General features: G+C 39.4%; 3 protein-coding genes across 4 annotated transcripts in view; 1 reads left to right on the top strand and 2 right to left on the bottom strand.

Annotated features, from left to right (window-relative positions):
- CCDC148 (coiled-coil domain containing 148) overlaps positions 1–2,706 on the bottom strand; it is a 227,524-nt gene extending 224,818 nt beyond the window's left edge. The window contains exon 1 of the mRNA XM_032410088.1: positions 2,377–2,706. Within this exon, the coding sequence (XP_032265979.1) occupies positions 2,377–2,401 (25 nt within the window). The 5' untranslated portion in view covers positions 2,402–2,706. The remainder of the gene's footprint in view (positions 1–2,376) is intronic.
- Positions 2,707–2,840: 134 nt separating this feature from the next.
- The window catches only part of PKP4 (plakophilin 4), a 233,813-nt gene continuing 215,489 nt past the window's right edge, over positions 2,841–21,164 (top strand). The window contains exon 1 of one of the 2 annotated variants that reach the window (XM_032410053.1): positions 2,841–3,162. The gene's annotated coding sequence lies outside the window, so the exon portion shown is untranslated. Of the gene's footprint in view, positions 3,163–3,940; positions 4,284–21,164 lie in introns of those variants that run through there. The other variant, XM_032410062.1, reaches the window with a different exon arrangement.
- On the bottom strand, positions 3,172–12,606 carry LOC116631235 (collagen alpha-1(II) chain-like). Its single transcript, XM_032402461.1, has 4 exons — positions 12,579–12,606; positions 11,795–11,854; positions 4,383–4,537; positions 3,172–3,963 (listed from the first exon to the last, which is right to left on the bottom strand). The coding sequence occupies exons 1-4, from the start codon at positions 12,604–12,606 to the stop codon at positions 3,289–3,291; spliced, it is 918 nt and encodes a 305-aa protein (XP_032258352.1). The 3' UTR covers positions 3,172–3,288.

Genomic DNA, 21,164 nt, shown 5'->3' with positions numbered 1-21,164 from the left:
GCAAGTAAAAGGCCCTTTTGTAAGAGAGAACTTTACTGGCAAAATGAGTTAGGATTTTGAGGAGAAAGTGCACAACCTTCAGAATCTTTTCAGTTGTATTCAAGGGCCAGGATATTGAAGGTTAAAAAAAATAAAAGCCTTAAGAAATTCCCTTCAGACTGTTTTTTGGTGAGAAGAAAAGGCAATAGATGGAGAGGGAGGTGGGCTGGAAGAAGGGCGGTTTCACAAAGGGTCAGATATATGCAAGGTGTAAGGAAAAATTTTTTTTGGATGAGAAAATAACATATGATCTAAGAGAGACATTATAATCAATAAAGGATACTCCTGGGGAGGTAAAATAGCCCATGTTTAGGAGTAGAAATGGGAGTATGAGTTTAGAACAGAAAAGTGGCACCCCTTCTCAGTCAGGATTGAAGTAAGTGATTCCGTATAAAAATTGAGACTGGGGTAGGAGGGTTAAAGAGAGAAACCTCATGATGGATCCTCAGTTAAGTATGAGGCAAGATCTTTTACAGAACTGGAAGAAGACAAAGTACAGTGGGGGCTTGAGGACAGCAGAAATAGGACAGGTTTGGGAGAAGTGCCCTGGATAATGTCCCTGGTTAAGTGTCCTGTTTAATCACCCTCCTGATGAGGAAAGGAATTTAGAGAATCAGTGAAGACCCAGCCAAGTCTGGATAGCATAGACTTTCACTGGAACAAAGTGATTTCTTAGCCTTATCCAGAAGTGCTTGGTAGTACAGGAGCAAGTTCAAAAGAAATCTTTCAACTGTGTATAAGAATTACAAAAAAATAATTAATAAGTATAATAATAATGTCAATTAGCAACATTTTAGGGGACTTTACTCACAGATTTTAGTGACACTTTAATCATTACAAACATGGAATACACAATATCAAAATACTCATCATGCGTGATCCGAGAAAAATACAAAAAGAAAAGATTATTGGAGTCAAAAAAATTAATTCTTGTTTTCTTTCTATGCTAACCTAAGGCAAGAAAAAAGGAAATATCAATGTAATTCTTTCCATTAGATACATCTATTCATTCAGTATTATTAGATATTTTTTAAAACCAAATCATTGTTATCTTCTTAGTACATTAAAAATGAGTCATAAAATTTGCATTTTACTTTTTCTATTCTCCAAAAACAAACACACACACACAAAAGCCAGAAATGAAAAACATGATAAGCAAACTTCCGTGATGGCAAGGCATGAGATAAGCACACACTATGGTCCCTGCTGATTCCTTCCCAATTCTGGAAATATTTAGGGGGAACACTCCCATGTTCAACTGTTTTGTTCCACAGTTCAACCCTGCATAGGATTACCAACTAAGTTTAAGTTTTACTACAAATTGTAAGAAATGTTTTTCCAATCAAGGTACCATATTAACAGGTCTTACCTATTTTTGTAATTTTCAATTATAGTAAGATAAAAACTAATAGCAAAGCATATTATTCAACTTAAAATTCTGGACAGTAGTTAGACATATGTAGCTTGCACATACATTCATCTGTTTCTCTCAATAAATATTTGTAATTTCCAAAATCCTATCAGCGTTTTCACAAAATATGGTCCCTCCACCTTGAAGGGTGGTAACATAAACATTGTCTTCTTACATCTTACTAACATGGCAAAATCACCAAAAGAAGAAACCTAAGAATATCAGTGACTACACGATAGAGCAATATAATGCTTAAAAGCCTAATATTTTCATGAAGACCCACTTGAATAGCCAGTATCTAAATATGAAAGTTATTTACAAAAAACAATTGTTATTGACAAACTAGCACAAGATGACTAAAGGAAAGCAAAGAACTTGTTATTAAAACTCAAGATTTTTCTGTGTACATGTCTCAGTTCATTTCTTTATCAAATTTGAGGTAAACTGGAAAATACCCAGAAAACAACATCTGTCAACTGTAATCTATTCCCTTTACTCTCTGAGATCATCAGAAGGCATGAAGAATTGACTTTGTCACCTGTCTTTCCCCACTCTGTAAACTCTTAGGGGAAAGAGCATGCACCTGCCAAACTCACAGTGCAGAATGTACACACAGGTGGGTCTTTAATACATATCCTTCAATGGGGAGATTAGAGGTTTGCTTGGAGTAGCAGGGAACACATTATCTTATGTGATGACTCAATGACATCCAACATAATATACGTCAGCCTGTTTCCTTACCAAAATATCATTCAAAGGAAATATTCTTTGAGTCTCCTTTACGGAGGGCTATAAGTTTTTAGACCCAACATTTTGAGGCAAGATCCGCCCCAGGGAAAGGGGAGTGGCTGGACGAAAACAAGTAGAATTCAGGTGGATCAGTGACGTCAGGAAACAGCGAATTAAGGGATAGGGTGCAAACTCACCTGGAGTAGCAGAAGCTGCACACATGTCAAAGGTCAAAGGTCAAAGTCTCAGGGGCTCCCAGACGCAGGAAAAGCGAAATGCCTTCTCCTAGGCTCTCATGGATTCGAGGTGAGGTGAGGGACAAACCCTACCATGCACAGCTGGGGTTGACAGGAAGCCAAAGCACAAGCTGCCTCAGGTTTCAGAGCCAGCACTCAGGAATCCCCCTGTACCTCTTCCCTACACCCCCTCCCAAAGCCTGAGACACCTTCAGCCTCACTCCCCACCTTCTTCAGGCCCTCTCGCTCTTAACAGCATCGGTCTCTATGGCGACCTGAAACCGCAGTTTGCATTGGCGGGTTCAATATGAGGGCCGGGCCAATGGGGAGGGCCAGCCTTCTCCTTCCGACCAATGGGGTTGGCGGGGAGCAGGTCCGGAGACGGCGGCGTGCTGACGTTCCCGGGAGCCCGGGGCTGGCTGGGCAGGCGGGCAGGCGGGCAGGCGGCTGGGCGGGCGGCGGCGGCGGCGGCCTCTGGGCAGTAGAGGGGGCTCCGGGGCTGACTCCGTGTCGACGCCGGCCGCGCAGGCGGCACCATGGGCACCGGGTAGAGGGGCAAGTTGGCCACCGCCGCCGCCGGGGGTGGTGGGAGAGCCGCTTCGGGGGAGGGGGCGGGTGGGGGAGGGAGGGGCGGGCAGCCGCTTGGCCGCGGCACTTTTTTAATTTTTTCGGGTGCCGCAGCGGCGACCCCTCGGCGCAGATGTCCCTGATCTCCCGAGCGACGACGGGCGCAGCCTAACCTGGAAAGTAAGTGTGCGAGCTCGCGGGAGGGCGCGAAGACTCCTGCTCCCGAGACCTCCGGCCCTCGCCCTCTCGCGCCCGAGCCCGGACCTGCCCGTGAGGGGCGCGTGGGGGACGGGCGCCTCCCTCCCGTTACTCCGTCCCCACCGCCTCGCGGCCGCCTCGGCTTTCCTGCCCCGCCTCGTGTTCCTGCCCGCACTCGCCTGCCTGCTCCCCTCCCCCCGGCAGGCGCACAAGTTTCACCCTCCATTTGCTTTTCCCGGCTATTACTCTCCCCGGGTCTTCCCTGCACGCCGCGCAGGACCCTCCCCACGTTGGCTTTTTCGGATCCAGAGCCCCCAGCCCCGAACTTCCGCGCCACGCCGAGCCCTCCCGGACGTCTGCCCCGAGGCTCCCCCGCTCCCGTCCGCCTGGCACGCCGCCCCGCGCCCCCAACACCGTGGGGCTCCCGCCGTCCCCAGCCCTCGGGGCGGTCTGTCCGTCCCTCCAACTCCTGCATTCTGGCCCCTTTCCTTCCTCCCACGCCCCTGTTGCATGCGACCGCCTCGCATTTGCCCCCGGAGTCCCGCGCTCCTGCGGGTCCTGCCCACCCCCCTCTGGCCAGTGCGCCCCTCGCTCTTCGCGGCGTATCCTCACGCTCCACCACTCCCGGTTCCCCAGCCCGGAGCTTCCCCGGCTGCCCTCCTGCGCCGCGGCTTCCCCCTCACCCTGCCAGGAGTTGAAGCGGAGCTGCGGCACCCCCCACCCCAGGCGGTTCTGGTGTCCCTGCCCACCGCTGGGGCTGCCTCGCCCTCTCCCCGTTTCCCCCTACCCGGGAAGCGAGGGGTTGAGCGGCGGGGCCGGGATTTGGCTGCGTGTTGGCTGAGTGCGACAAACAGCGAGCGCGAGCCGTGGAGGCGCCGCGGCGGCCGTGGCCGCTCGGGGCGCAGCAAATAGGCAGGTGTGTGTGTCCGGGGGCGGGGGCGGGGGGAAGCGCGCCGCGGGCTCCTCGGCTGGCGACAGATTGTGCAGGAATGCGAGGAATGCACCAGGGGCATAGTCCACACGGCCCGCCGCGGCTGCACTAGCGCCTTCCCGGCCCAGCTCTCGCCGCGCAGCCAGAGGTCACCGGAGCATCTTCAGAGCTGGTGAGCTTAGCTCTACTCCTTTTCTCCCCTTGCCTCTCTCCATGCGGCAGAAAGGGCGGCGGAGGAGAAGCGCGGCAGTTCTGTTGGGCTTTAGCTAGCCTCTAGCCTCGGTTTTGCTGCATTGGTCTCCAGGACCGTGAATTTGAGGCGGATGGTGGTGTAGCCAAGGTTACTGATCATTGCACAAGGTTCTTGGCAAGTTTGGTTTGCAAGGTTTGAATAGTGCCTGGTTTTTACGAGGGTTTTCTGAAAACCTGCAGGAAAGGTGCCCAAGGTTCTTAGAGTAATGAGCTTGCAGCCAACGCATTTTAGCTCTATCAAAAATGCCTGTTAATGCTCACAGATAGGGATGTACTGCAAGAGAGAACTTGAATGCATCACTTTGCTGTCGTAAGAATTGTAATTTTTTTCTCGTCATGCTGGGTTGTGTTTAGACCTCTTATAATACATAATGAATAGAAACAGAGAAGCAGTGTTTGGTCAGCGATGGGACAGATAGAACTGTCTGGTACAGTTAAATTCGGGGCGTGTCAGTTACCATTGGAAGTAACACGGGGACAACACAATCATGTATATTTCAAGATGCAATTTATTAGTTGAGGTCGCAGTTCTTTTTGTTACTGAGTTTGACTGAAAAAAAAAATACAGCCCTCCAACTTTTAAAGAATGGTAATTATGTATAAATTCAGTAACGATTCATATACATTTTTGGTCAAATTTTATTTTCTTTAATGCAGAAAAGCAAATTTTTGACAGACGGTGCTTTTCTAGAATGGGGAAGTAGAAGACCGCTTCTCTTTTTGAATGTAGTATATTGTTATAGAAGTATCTTCTTTTCTGGTGCCTGTGAATCAGTTATGGAAATGGTAACATGAAAATGAGAACAACTGATGTCCAAAATAAGGTTTCTGGGTGTTGAAAAGCATACTATGTGTGCCTTTGTTTGACACGGTTTGTTTTGGAGGTTGAGTTTACTATAAACCTCTCCACCCTTGGTTATTTTTGTATCAGATTCAGGAAAATAATAAGTTGGTTGTCTCAGCTGTCTTCCAATACCTACTTTGTGTGGATCAAATGCATTGAAAAGTATAAGATGATACCTTTTAGTTAAAGACTCAACAGAAAGGAAAAATAGAAGAAAAAAACAAAACAAAAAACTTTGCACTGGGAAAGGTTGTGTGTCTTTTGCCTGCTACATTGTTTTTCAGGTATATCCTTAATCTGTAGATCTTCTAATTTAGAGATTTAACTCTAGAGTTAGTAACACTGTATAGGATATTGCGAGGTGTTTATAGATGCCAACAGGAAACTTGTTATGTAACAATATCACATTACAGCAGAGTTTAGCACCTGCTTATTTGATTTGATGTGAAAAGCACGTTGTTTCTCTGCTACATTAGAAATTGAAATAACTGGTTCAAGTGTATAGATAATGTATATATATGATGGTCTGTGCAAATAGTTTTACCTGCTTCATGTAAAGGTAGGCTTTCAGTTAGAAATATATTCTAGTTGTTGTAGATATTTGAAGAGAAGTTTCAAAACTGGTAATTATTCACAACCAGTAACATAAACTGTGTTTTGACCAAAGTATATCCCCTCACCAACCCCCACTATTATATAAGGAGAAGGTGCAGCATTTCGTGTATTGTATGTTAACACTGAAGATTCTAAATTGTGAAACTAAGTGTCCAGTTATCTTAATTCTTACCTATGCTGGTTTTGAAGGGAGGTAGTGGGGGGGAGTAGTAGTGATGGTAAGCATAAGAGAAGGCAAGCAGAAAGTACGAGCAGCCGGCATTCATGGGGGGGATGTTAGTGCTGCGTTTACAAGCTAAATAAGCCAAATCTAATTCTCATATATTTTGACTTAAAAAAACTACTTTCCAACTCAGTTTAATAAAAACTTTAGTAATTGTTTGACCTTGAGTATTTGAATTAAGTCTATATTAAGTCAGAATTGCAGTTTTTTTTCTTCTCTATACAAATTGGGAAAATAAATTTAAAACTTTTACATTCATTTAATTAAAAAATCCAGTTATTGCCAATTTTAAAATTGAATTATTTCCTTGTTGTTGGCCAAGAATTGATTTAAATAGAGAATTTTCATATCCTGGATGATGTGAATCATTTAAGTCCAGTCTCACCGGACTGCTTCGAAATATTAAGATATTTTGAGAATGCTCTCATGTTTTTTTCCTATTTCAATCGAGAGGTAAATCCCTAATTTGCTTAATTCTAAAATGGAATCATAATAATGAAGTCATATCTTCATTATTAACTGGAAGATAAGATAGAGGTTATTCTAGGGTTATTCCAGGGCATAAACGTTCATGGAATTGTATGTCACTTTGGGAAGTTGCTTTCACGCCTTCCGTGTACGGGGAGATAATTACTGCTGCAGTGTGTTCAGTGGCTTTGTAGTGCCTTTCCTGCAAGAAGGGGGAAGAAGGATCTGATACAGAACACCAGTGGACTGGTTATGTGTGGGAAACTAGGTAACTATTTCATGCCCAAACTGTAACTACAAATAGCTGCAGAGAGAGAGAGAGAGAACACGAGCGTGTGGGGAAGTAAAACTTTAAGCATAACTGGATGTCAGGCTTCATAAACTGCCAGTAAGCAGTGGTATCAATCAGCAGGTCAATTTCATGCCCATCTGTAAGGAATAACAGGTTTCTTTTAGGATAAGGAGATGAGGCCCTAGGTCACAAAGAGCAATGATTCATGTGCTTACTGGTTTCATTTGAGAAGTTGTATGACTTTCAAATATTGTTTACATTATCACTTTAATAATTCAGTGGAATTATCTTCATCTTTTGGGGCTATGTTATCATAACTAAATTGAGGATGTTACATAATGTTGCTCTTCAGTTTGCTGCAGACATTCCCTTTGTCATTGGTTTAAGTTTTTTCTTTTTATAATTTAGATTTACTTTTATTTGGTACACTAATAAATGTTAGCTACAGTCCTGATCATTTTATTATTCATAGTCTTGATAATATTATAGTTCATTGTGACTAATACATAATGATTCACTGCAGATGATAAAATGTCATTAGAGATTGGATTGTAAATTTTTACTACTATAAAATATATAAATTAAAATATGGAAGTGTCTGAATTATTTTAAGTCATGTCATTGTGAAACATTTTTCTTGAACTGAGTAATACCTGCCTATCGGGTAGATGCCAATCCCTGTAGGCAGATATTATATCATATAGCCCTCATAAAGTCCAGAACTTCCAAATGAAGGGTGAGGAGGAGGGGAGGGGGCAAGTGAATCAATAACCCTCTTTCTTCAACAGCCAAGGCATGTTGGACTTCTATAATTATTGTCTGTGTTAAATATAAATTTAGTAATTTGTAAATATCCAAGGGAGTTTATTCTGTTCTTCCCTGATCTGGATCTCCTCCCTTACCTCCCCCCCCCCCCCAACACACACACACCACCACCCAATGCATCTGTCTGCTTGGAGAGGCAGAGAAAGCCCCTTTTCAGGTGCCACTTAATAAACAAGTTGGTGCTTAGTGTTCCAAGTTGAATTTAGAGTGGATGTGAGTTTTTATCATAAAAATGGCATTATATATGAAACTTAGGTAAAATGTGTAGTTGAAGAGGGGTTATCAGAGTATTGTGAAGGTTTTGGGGGCATGGCCTGGAATTTGGCATACTGTTTTTCATAGACATCCACAACTGACTTACAAATAGACTTAAAACACTGGGTAAGTGGTGTCTGAAATTCTGGTCCATTGTAAGCTCTCTTAAATTGCAAGCATTGGGCGGGGGGGGGGGGGGGGCGGTGAGAAGCACCCTACTCCAGAAATTAGATCTAAATCTATGGCGACAAACCATTTGAAACATTTGGGTTTATAGCTTCCTTCTTTTGAAAATGCGGGGTTTGGATTGCATTTCAGCTCAAGGTTTCCAGAGTCCCTCAGTGTTTTTTGTTTTTTAAGAAAAGGTTTCCTAAGCATTCGCTTATATAATCAGTCCTGTTTCGCCTCCTACTGCAAATCATAGCAACAAGATAGTTGGGGTTCTCTTTTGAGATTTTTGAATCTCCTCTCATCTTAAATTGTTACTGTTTTGTTTTTCCTTTTTTAACAATGTCATTTTGGGAAGTGAGGGGAGGGATTAAAGCATATAATGTTTTCAGGGTCTTGGCTGTCTATCTCCACCCCTCATCCAGGATTAACCATGGTAGTTTAGGCCAAAAAAGTCCTCGGGCTTTCACCTTGACACTGAGTGAAATCCATAAAAAGTGTCATTAAGGCAGTGAGTGAGGTATCTGGTTAGTAGCCAGGCTGTCATAGTTCAGTTCTGTTTATTTGCTAGGTGTGCAACTTGGTAAATTATATGATCTCTGTGGATCTCATTTTACTCATTTGTAAAACAGAATGTAAAACAAATCCACCTCAAATGGTTGTTGTGAGGATTAAATGAGTTAATACATGTAAAGGATTTCAAGCTCCGGGGCAGCTCTTAATACATTTAAGTCATTATTCTTACATTGTGGTACTTAATGATACTTCTCTTTTTTTAAAGCTTTATTTATTTATTTTTAGAGAGTGGCGAGGGTGGGTGAGGGAGAGAGAGAACCTCAAGCAGACTCCCCACTATGTGCAGAGCCTAAAGCAGGGCTCAATCCCAGGACCCTAAGATCATGACCTGAGCCTAAAGGAAGAGTTGAACGCTAAACCAACTGAGGCGCCCCCTTAATGATACTTTCTGTAGCTTCTACTATATAGCAGGCAAATTATTGGCTTGCTTTCTATGATCTTAGTCAACAGGATTATGAATCTGAATGCAATATTTCAGGGAAGAAATAAACTACTAAAGAGAAATTATGAGCTTGATAGTTTGTAAGAGATTGCCCATAAGGAAGAGAATCCAGCAAAATAAATCAAAGAAGGGCCTTTTTAAAATAGGGAAGTTAGTACTTTTTTTTTTTTTTTTAGGTAGGCAATACATAGAGGCATGTAAAACACTGCTAAACCATCACATGTAAGAGATTTGGTTAAACATGCCTTAATAAACTGTTATGTTTAAAAGGTAAAGACTGATTGTATTATATTGCAGGGGTCAGAGTGGAAACCTTGCAAAATGTAAAACATACCTTTTAAATAAATACATAACTATTGCATTTATAATTCTAAGTAGTAGTCATTTTATGCAATGTCCTTGCTAGTCAATTCGTGAAGAAAGTGCTAGTGTTTTATGGACTTATATGTAGCTTGCAGCTTGTAAATTAACTTTTTAAGCTGCCTTTTCTGTCCAGAATTGGTTGCACTTGAAATTGGCAGGAAACTGCCAAAGCAAGAAGGACTAGAAGAGAAGTTTGGAAGACACTTGATATAATACGAACAACAGACAGACAGTGGTTTAAGAGATATGAAGAGTGTCCAGTTCTAGACCTGGCTGTACTACTAAGCTGTGTGTGTCCCATGGGTGAGTCATTTAACTCCTGGGCTCTAGCTTTCTCGTGTATAAAATGAGGGAGTTGGACTAGATGCTCTCTAGAGCTCTAGTACTTATATTTCACTATTCTTAGAACATTACGCATCTCATTCATTTCATTTTTCCTTCAGCAAAAATGAATACTGTCTTCTCAAGAATTATTATAATTTACTCTTTGTAGTAAGGGGAGAAACTTGAAGTTGTATACCTGAAATGCTCAGCTCATAAAAATATGTGTTGTAGCTAGGCAGATATTTGACCCCATACTGGCTGAGTTAGTAGCTAACCTCTTGGATTTGTTTGTTAAGTCAGTCCCCTGTGCACTTTTGAGGCTTAACTGCTAATTGAGCCTAAATTTTCTGGAAGTTAGAAACAGAAGGGGATTTAGATAGTGGTTAGAGGGAACTAGTCTTGTTAAAATGAGAAAAACCCACTTACCATTTGCTTTGGTTTGATTTGTTCTCAAAGAAATTAACTGAGACGAAGTTGTTCTCTGAAAGCATCTTGCTTTTCCATGAATACTTGATGTGCCTAGGAACTCACTAATTCATATCTCATTAAGGAATATAGGTATCTTTCATTTAGTTCTAATCTTTGCGTATAGACAACATACCAGTGTTCAGAAACTGATGGATTTCAACAGAATGATATTGTACTTGCATTTGTGCTCTTCGGTTTGTATTGTTTTGGGTTTTTTTGGAGGGGGAGGTTGTTTTGTTTTGTTTTTAAACAAAAACTCCATTGAAGAGAGCTGCTTCTAGATCCTGCTCCCCTACAAAAGGGAAAAAAAATCCTTATAGAACTTATATATGTATACATCCATAAATAGTAGTTTAAAAATACTGAGATTGACTTTTCCTTTGCTAATGCATTAAGTACATTACTTTCAGAAAGAGAATCAGTTATACTACTAATGTATGCAATATTAAATGAATTTTCAGTGTCATGATCAAAGTAAACACTTGAATAGGCTTTCCAGTTTCCATACCGTCACAAGAATTAGAGACACTCATGTAAAATAGAAACCAGTAATAACCACTTTGAAGTGAAGTGCATCATATTTTCTGACACCTGTACCCTGCATTGAATGGGGAAAAAAGGACTGATCTAGTTGGAAGTAACTTCTAATTCCTGAGTACCAACAGGAATCCAAGCAAGGGGACTAAACACAATTAGTGCTTCATATATTTACTGGAGCCCTACTGTGTGTGAAGTATTGTGTTCTCTTTTGAATACCTCTTATTTAAAAATATATAGGATTCATTTTAGCTCCTTCCAAGCAGCATTCATTAGTCCCCTGCTCTGTATCAGACTGTGGTAGGCCTCATGGCCAAATAATGATTTCCCCCAGGAGTTTTATCGTCTGTGTTGGATTCAGTATTGAGAGTCTCCATCTTTAAGGAATCTGTGATTAATTTTACAATGTAGTTGGGAAAGATAAGACACATGAACTGGAAAAAAATGTTCTAGAAAACTTTAGTATATAAATAAACATGTAAATTTTTTTTGTAATTGTTAAAAATAGCTGTAAAATGATTTTGTATTTACTAGGTTTTAGCTAAATCTACTTTTTAGGTATGTGTTACTTGATACATTACCAGAATCTAGATAGACACCTGCTGCATTAACCACTGTCAGTGGCTTTCATTGGAAAAAAAACCTGTATCCGAAAAAGTGCTCCCTTACCAATAATAAGATAGAGATTTCAGAAAAGGTTTTAATCATAAACTTGACTGTTTTGGTTATATTTCGTAGAATACCACATAGCCTATATGAAATAATTGATTGTGGTGAAAATGAAATATTTATGAAAAACCATAATTTATTCTTTAAGACTTGCCATTTTAAGGAAGTTCTCTTTTCATACAGCACTACTTTGGTTTTTGTGTTTTGTGCTTTTCTTGATTCTTTATGCAATTTGCCTTTATAAGTCCAGACTTATTATCTATTATTGAAAATATTCCCTTCCATTGTTATGAATAAACACAAGAATGTTTTGAAAATCTCTTGTGACATCTGCTAGAATAAATAGTCTCATTGAATCTTACCTTGAATCTCAGACTGATGCACTGATGGGAATTTTCCACTTATTGTCAATTTGTCAGTGACTGAATAAGCAGAAAAGTCAGTTTTTTTAAAGCATTGAAAAAGGAATCAGAAAACCCAGTTGGACTTGCACAAGAACTGTTATTATTTTGAGACCTGTGACAAACAGCTCAGCTGTTAAATGTCTAATTCAGACTGTCGGCAGATGAAAAATATGTGTTGGTCTGAAATCTTTGGACAGTATATTGGCAGGTGTCAATCTTCAAAAATACTGTTTGTGGGTCATTTGATTGGAGCTCTGAACACAATTTTCCATGGAAGCGACATAAATTCAGAAATTGACCATCCTAAGATGTAACTGGAATATATTGGTTCTAGGATTCCCATCTTTCTCCTCCTCCTCCTCCCAGCTGCTCAACAGTAGGGACTTACTCTTGGCCTTTAGTCTTTCTAGATACCTTGTATGAATAAATTAGTTCTGTTTTTTTTTTTTTTTTAAAGATTTTATTTATCTGACAGAGAGACAGACAGCCAGAGAGAGAACACAAGCAGGGGGAGCGGGAGAGGGAGAAGCAGGCTTCCCGCGGAGCAGGGAGCCCGACGTGGGGCCCGATCACCTGAGCTGAAGGCAGACGCTTAACCATCTGAGCCACTCAGGCGCCCCAATAAATTAGTTTTTTAAAAAACATTTTTTTTTTTTTTAGTATAGTTGACACACAATATTACATTAGTTTCAGGTGTACCACATGGTGATTCAACTTGTCTGTATGTTAATGTGATGCTCACCCCAAGCGTAGCTATTATCTGTCACCATCCTGCGGTATTGCAGTATCACTGACTTTCTTTATTCCTTATGCTGTGCCTTTTATTCCCATGACTTATTCATTCCAGAACTGGGAACTTGTATCTCTCCCTTTCACTCATTTTGCCCATCACCCCTCCCTTCTGGCAACCATCAGTTTGTTCTCTGTATTTATAGGTCTGATTCTGCTCTGTTTACTTTTTTTTTAGATTCCATGTATAAGTGCAATCATGGTCTTTGTCTTTCTCTGTCTGACTTATTTCACTTAGCGTAATACCCTCTAGATGCATCCATGCTTCTCAGATGGCAAGATCTCATCCTTTTTTATGACTATGTAATATTCCATTGTGTGTGTGTGTGTGTGTGTGTGTGTGTGTATGCCACATCTGCTTTATCCATTCACCTATTGATAGACACTTGTTGCTTCCATATCTTGGCTATTGTAAATAATGCTGCAATAAACATAGAGGTGCATGTATCTTTGTGAATTAGTGTTTTCATTTCCTTTATGTAAATACCCAGTGGTGGAATTCCTGGATCACGTGGTATTTTTATTTTTAATTTATTTTTAATTTTTTATATACTTTTTTTAAAGACTCTTTATTTGACAGAGAGAGAGAACAAGCAAGGGGAGTTGCAGGCAGAGGGAGAGGGAGAAGCAGGCTCCCCGCTGTGCAGGGAGCCTGATGTGGGGCTCGATCCCAGGACCCTGGGATCATGACCCTAGCCAAAGGCAGACACTTAACCAACTGAGCCACCCACGTGCCCCTATTTTTAATTTTTTAAGGAACTTCCATACTGTTTTCCACAGTAGCTGTACCAGTTTACATTACCACCAGCAATGCATGAGAGTTCCTTATTTTCCACGTCCTCGCCAACACTTCTTATTTCTTGTCATTTTGATGTTAGCCATTCTAACTGGTGTAAGGTGATGATTCATTGTGGTTTTCATTTGCATTTCCCTGATGATCAGTGATGTTGAACATTTTCTCACATGTCTGTTGTCAATTTGTCAATGACTGAATAAGCAGAAAAGTCAGTTTCTTCTTTGGATGTCTTCTTTGGAAAAGATCAGTTCAGATCCTCTGCCCATTTTTTTTAGTCAGATGGGCTTTTTTTTGGTGTTGAGTTGTGTAGGTTGTTTATATATTTTGGATATTAACCCCTTATGAGATATATCTCCTGCAAATATCTTGTCCCATGAATGAATGACTTGTAAATTACAATTTTTGGAATACCTTCTACTACTCTTGGATGAACTTCTGTCTGCAACCCTCTTTCTTTCTATAAACTACTTTTGTAAACTGTTTGGTTTTAGACCCTCAAAACTATTTATCCTGCGTGTTTCAGTGGAAAAACTGCATTTGCTTTTTAAAAGAAAATTACCTTTATAATACAACTTTCCAGATAAGTAATTCATTATATCAAATTCCTTACTAAAAATCCTCAATTAGAAGATTTAAAACAGATTGATTCCTGTTCATATTAATTTTAATTGCCTGGATTGTAACTATGGTGACCTGAATTTACATAGTGCTCTTTCTCAAACTATTCATATGCAGCCATCACGTACTAAGACCAGCTTGGTCAGGCTTTGGCAGTATGACTTTGAGGAAACTTTCTGTGTCCTTGTCTTTTGTGAATTAGTAATAACTTTTATATACTCAGCTGATGAATTGAGGTCAAAAGTAGATGTAATTTTAAAAATGTGAAGTTTTTCAAAGGAAAAAATGTTACTAAAATGGTATAATTCATACTCTAAAACTGCATAAACATTAGAAGTATTAAAACAAGGAAATTTCATAGCTTGTTTTAGCCCAGTGGGTATAGCAAACCTTTGTTTTGTTTTAATAGTGTAGTTAGAAATACTCATACATTTTGGTGGTCCTTCCCCCAACTTCAAGTAATCACAGTAGTAAAATTTGAATAAGTAATACTTTTTAAAAATTAAGTTTTATTTGTGAGATTTTTATGAACTTAGATGCAGTTTTAAGAAACTATACAGAGACCGGTACCCTTTACCTAGTTTCCCCCAGTAGTAACGTTTTGCAGAACTATAGTACAGTGTCACAAGCAGGATACTGACTTTGATACAGTCAAGATAGAGAACATTTCCATCCCTACAAGCATCCCCCAGGTTGCCCTTTTACAGCCACGCCCTCACTTCTCTTTCACCCTCACCCACTCCTCAGTGTCTAACAACTAATTGTCCTCCATATAATTTTGTTATTTTAAGAATGTTATATAAATAGAATTATACAGTATGTAACTTTGGAGTTTTTTGCTTATTTTTTGTTTTTACTCAGCATAATTCGTTAGAGATTCATTCAGGTTATTAAAAGTATCTCTTTTTTAGTATCTGTTTTATTGCTTTGTAATACACAATATGGATGTACCACAGTTTGTTTAATCATTCACCTGTGGAGGACATCTGGGTTATTTTTAATTTATAATAATTTTCAATTTATAAATATAACTGCTATAAATGCATACAGCTTTCTGTGTTATCATAAGCTTTAGATTTCAGCTGCAATTGCTGGATTGAATTATACATATATTTTTAAAGATTTTATTTTTAAGTAATCTCTACACCCAACATGGGGCTCAAACTCACATGCTCCACCAACTAAGCCAGTGAAGCTCCCCTGAATTATAATTTTTTTTGAAGCTTTCTTTCCGTAATTATACATTGAATCACATGAGACCTCAGTAATTTAAAAGTTAGGTAAATTATAAAAACCTGTCTATAAAATATATAGACAGCTTGTCTATTAAATATATATAAAGTTTCTTATTTTTGTTACTGATTTTTAAATACTACTATGAGTTTACCTCATTTTTAGCAGAACTCCATCATTCATTTTAAGTGGAAATCATGAAGTTGCTTTGTAGCAGTGTTTGTGTTTTTCTGTTTTGTTTTGGACAGCAGGTATATTCAATTTCTGGTAACAAATCTGTATTTTTAAATGCAATTTTTAACATTGGGTTTTGTTCTGAATTTCGTCTATGTAGGATGTAAGTAATCATAGGTAATGGTCTTCCAAAAAAGATGTTTATTGTGTACCATGCTAACAGGCAAAGTGGGGAAGTACAATGAAGACAGCAGTATCCTTGTATGTGATTGGAATTGATCCAGTTGTCAAGTGGAAGACAACAAGCATACCTGATATTTTTAAAGGCAAGGATTCTTCTTCTTTCCTAGAAAAGAAGATATTTTTTAAAGCACAGTTCTCTCACTCTCTCCCCTTCTCCCCCCACTGCCTGCTTTTTGCATGATTATATGCAGTTTCTGCCATAGAAAAATGTTGAAATTGTGTCAGGCCTAAATAAAGTCTTTGCTATTGATAATTTGATTTTTTGAATTAATGTCCTTTCTACCTGGAATGTCAAATATGTTTCTCTTCATAGTTTAAAATACCACCAGATCATTTAATTAGTTTTATATCGTGTTCTGTATTATATTTTTAGTCTAATATTTTTATCAATGCTTTTAGCATTCATAGTCTTCCGAAATCATAGCTGAGCAGACAATTGATGACCATGAGCAACCCTAAAATACAGCTTATACAGTAACATTCTTTTTTAACACTGTGCTTTCAAAGATTTGATCCTTTCTATATTTGAATGATACAACCTCAGCGCCCTTTAATTTCCCAGCAGTATGATCTTCCCAACAATTTGTATATTTCCTGAAGGCTTTTCTATAGGTAACTAGTATGCCTGCCCTCACTGCCTAGCGAGCCCATGTTTTTTTTTTCCTTCAAGGTCTAACTAGTGACCCTCTCTTAGTAAAGCCTCCTTTGGCCCTTCTTTTCTTAACACTTTGGGTGTAACTGTGCTATGAACATGTGTCACATTGTTTTCAAGTTGTTTCTGTGTCTCTCTTCCTGGCTGTGTTGTAAACCGTGGTCAGGTTAGAGCTGTGTCCCAGCCATCATTATAGCTCTCACATAGCAATGTGCCTGCTGTATATTACACACCAGATGCCTGCTTTGGGTGAATGAACAATTAAATACTTTGTTTATAACATTAGTTGTCCCTGCCTCCCCTAACCTTCAGTGACTCCTGGTTGTTTACCCTGCAGGATAGTTTCAAACTCCATACCCTGCCTACCATTTAAGTCCCTTTACAATGAAACCCTAGTTACTCTCCTTCCTGAACCTTCCACATGAGCAAAACTAGTTTCTACTCACTGTTCCTTGCCTTCCTGCACCCTACATTTAAATCTTTCACAATCCTCCAAAACCTAGTTCAGATATTTCCTTGTGTGGGTGACTTTCTCAGACTACCCTGGCTGACAGTCCTCTCTCCTCCAGATGTTTTTACTTGTACTCTGGCTTTTAATGATGAACTCCCCATGATGGTTTTTCTCTTGTTGTATTGGATTGTAAATCTCTACCTATTAATTTCTCTTGTCTCTTTCTCCCAAGTAGATTATAGTCTCTTGAGGGAAGGGTCCTTGTCTTGCACATTCGCTGTTCCAAGTGACACTTTTCAAGTCGAAGTCATTCAAGAAGTAGAGGTTGTGTCTGCTGGTGATGTTGGCAGGCAGGATTAACCTCTAGTTTAGGCATACTGAAGTGTCCATGAAAAGGCAGTCTCTCATTTGTCCTTTCATTAATAGTTATTTGCATAGCACCTAGCATGTAGCAGTCTTTAGTATATGTGTCACTTAGATATTTTGATGACCTCGGTAGCCAAATAAGCTACACCAAAATGAAGTTTTTATTTTTTTTTAATTTTTATTTTTTATTTAAATTCAGTTAATTAACATATAATGTATTAGTTTCAGAGGTAGAGGTCAGTGATTCATCAGTCTTATATAATACCCAGTGCTCATTACAGCACGTGGCCTCCTTAATATCCATCACCCAGTTACTCTATCCCTCCACCCTTTTCCCCTCCAGCAGCCCTCAGTTTGTTCTTTAAAAGACCCCATCTGTGAAATAGGCTGTATTAAGTGGGATTTTGCTTCTCTACGTTACTGTCTTTTATTTTTTTTAAAGATTTTATTTATTTGACAGAGACACAGCGAGAGAGGGAACACAAGCAGGGGGAGTGGGAGAGGGAGAAGCAGGCTTCCCGCCGAGCAGGGAGCCCGATGCGGGGCTCGATCCCAGGACCCTAGGATCATGACCTGAGCTGAAGGCAGACGCTTAGCGACTGAGCCACCCAGGCGCCCCTGTCTTTTATTTTTATATAGTACCATCACATATTGAAAAGAGTGAAACCTGTGGCTGAGAAAGCAAACTTTTACCTTTTGAAATTTTTGTTTAACAATGAAAAGACTATATGCTTCTGAAGCTACAGAGCTGTGATGTCCATTATGGTAGCTACTGACCACATGGGCTATTTAAATTTTTTAATTAAAAATTTAGTTTCTTATCCTCACTGAGCACATGTTAACTGCTGGATAACTACATATGGCAAGTAGCTATTATAATAGGCAGATGTTCTGTCATTGCAGAAAATTCTGTTGGAACTGGTATAGAGAGTAGCTGGGACCAGATATAAATAAAGAAGAAAATTGTAGATGCTTTTAGAGTAACAAAGCAAAATAGCATAGCTTTACATAAAGTCTTCAAAATATTTATATTAATATTCATTTAATCTTTTTAATAACTTTAAAATAGGTGATCTGTGACCTTCATTTCACATGCAAGGAAATTGTGAGCATCACAGTGGGGAATAAAAAGAGTAACTCTTGAAGGGCATCAAAATATACTGTAAGTTTAGTTTGTGGTTCAGTTCTTCATACTGAAAACAGTTATTTAGTAGTAAATATTTGATTAATGAATTATGGAAAGCATTTGATGTACATGAATGTATGTTATTTTTGCTTTCATTTAAAATCCCACCAAGTTAAAAAAAAAAATCTCAATTGGTTTCCTTTTGAAATTTTCAAGAGAGCTCAGTGAATTCTAGTTAGTAACCATTTTTTTCTGAGGCCCTGTGCTAGGCATGAGGAGGGATGTGGAAGTGATGCAAAAAAGGCCTAATTCTTTGTTAATGTCCTACACTAAGGATATTAGCTCTTAAAAGTGATGTTATAGTAGCAGTTGAGCCTCACAGATCCCAGAAATGTCACTATTGATTACAGAAAAGTTTGATTGTCTTCACGTATGTAGCAACTTCAAGTCCGCCAGAGCCTTTTACTCTCCTTCATTCCATCTACATGCTGAGACCTATAGGGGCAGCAAAGGTATAAAAGGCAAAGAACTCAGGAAGTTTGTATTAAAACTTTTCCATAATTCTGGGGATAAAAGAAGGAAAACAGTTGTGCTGAAGAGCTTCCATTTGTAATTTTGCTTTGAAAATTTTAAAATTAGGGGCACCTGGGTGGCTCAGTCTGTTAAGCGTCTGCCTTCGGCTCAGGTCATGATCCCAGGGTGCTGGGATCAAGCCCTGCATTGGACTCCCTTCTCAGCAGGAGCCTGCTTCTCCCTCTCCCTCTGCCATTCCCCCTGCTTGTGCGCTCTCTCTGTCGCTCGCTCGCTCTCTTTCTCTCTCTCTGTCAAATAAATTTTAAAAAAAAATTTTTTAAAAGAAAATTTTAAAATTAAAAACTGCCTGGAACACATAGAAATTTGGGTATATGGAATAGGTTAACCCACATGCACAATATAATTCATTTAGTACATAGACTGTCCCCTTGCTTCATAGTCATAGGGAAGTTAAAGCAGAGTCCTCCCTCTTCTCTTGTTTTTCCCTTTAATGCTGATTTAAGACCCAGATATTTCTTCTTTAAATTTTTTAATTTAAAAAAATTTTTTTACTTAAATTCAATTAATTAACATATAGTATATTATTAGTTTCAGAGGTAGAGTTCAGTGATTTCATCAGTTTTATATAATACTCCGTGCTCATTACATCACGTGCCCTCCATAATGTCCATCACCCAGTTACCCCATTCTCCGAACCCCCAAGACCCAGACATTTCATCTGATTTTAAACATCCATAAATTAACTTCAAAGCAAAAAAGCTGACATACAATTTGAGTTGTTTTAAATTGATATATCTTAACATTTCACGTTTTAAATATTTAACACGGAACAGATCTATGTGACATACGCTATGGTTTTATTTTTCACTGCTTTTTAAGAAACGAGGTGATTGGCCCACCTCACATGCATATACTAGGCTGTAACTAGTGTGCAGGCCACTTCCCTGCTCTGACTCAGTTTGGTTGTAAAGACATGAGAACTGATAGAGTCTGTCTGAAGATGGTTTTTCATTTACCTTTTTGGGATTCATTTTAACTTTCAGTTTTGTACTAAGCCTCTTAAAGCTTTTTGGAGCAGAGAAAATTGCTGAGGAAGAATGCATTTTTATTCTGTATCTTTTAGAAACCATTTGATAAGCTATATTTAAGTTTTGGCTATCTTGTAGAATGAGCCTGAATAATTTAAGCATGTTTAATTTTTCAATAATCAGAAGTGTTTAAATGCTTTTGTTAGGTTTAATGTGGTAACTTAAATGGAATTACTTTTCAATGACTAGTACTGCTTTTCTTTGAAATAATGCTTAGTTCGATAAATGGCAGTTAATAAAAGGAGGAAATTATCCTGATTTTGTAACTATGAATGAGATTGGAGAAATAGTAAAACAGGCATTCATTGATATTTAGGTTGGATGCTACTGCTTATGTCAAATCAACTAGATGAAGAGATGACTCTTACTTCCAGTATGTCTCCCCTCATATGTGTGATGAGCTTCTGTTACTGCAGTGATGTGCACAATTTGAAATAAAGCACAGTTCTTCGTGTCAGCACTTGAAGGCTTTTTTTTGACAACAAGCAAAATGTTAGACATTTCAGTGTGAATAGCTCTCATGATCCAGAAAATACGAGCAGACAATTTAATTGTTCTTGACTGTAAAAATTAAATCTGATTCTAAATTTAATCCAGGAATCTATTCATGTAGGATTTTTCCCTTATTTTAAGCAGAAATTAAACTTGCATGTCTAAGCAACAACATTGATGTAACATTCAGAAGAAAATTCATGCTAAGTGATTTATAACCCATCTTTACTCACCAATTATTATTAATCCTATTCTTTGACTTCCTCACTCCCATCCATAGCCATGCTCACACCATCTTTAGAACTTTTCTTCCACTAAGCCCTCTCTTGGGCCATGATTATTTCTTCTTGACCCTTAAGGCCTTGAAAGATTCCTCTGTCCTGGGTGACTCTAGTAGTGTTTGTTGAAAGGGGCTTCGACTGTCAGCCTGGGACTTAGGGTAGGAGCAGGGTCTTGAAGCTGTGTTTATAACAAGCATGGTGTTTTTAAGTTAGACTGTTCATAAAATAGGGTGACCTAGCTCTACTGCCAGAAATTCCCAGATGCAATGGGCTTTCACCAGTGTCCTAAGACAGCCAGCCTTTTTGCCCTGCCCTCAGCCCAGTTTGAGGCTTTGTTCCATAGTAGAGATAGGAGAGGGGGATCCAGGCAAGATTTTCTGCCTTTCCCACAGCAGCTGCTGTTCTGTGCACCAGGCTTGCACCTAGTGGGAGGCTGTCTGAGGACTCTCATTGTTGGCCCCTGGGGAGGTCCATGTAGGGGAAAC

This window comes from Phoca vitulina, unplaced genomic scaffold, assembly GCF_004348235.1.
Source record: "Phoca vitulina isolate PV1807 unplaced genomic scaffold, GSC_HSeal_1.0 scaffold1, whole genome shotgun sequence".
In the NCBI taxonomy this organism is placed as follows: domain Eukaryota; kingdom Metazoa; phylum Chordata; class Mammalia; order Carnivora; family Phocidae; genus Phoca; species Phoca vitulina.
The sequence above is the reverse complement of the archived record's forward strand: the minus strand, read 5'-3'. Positions and strand labels throughout refer to the sequence as shown.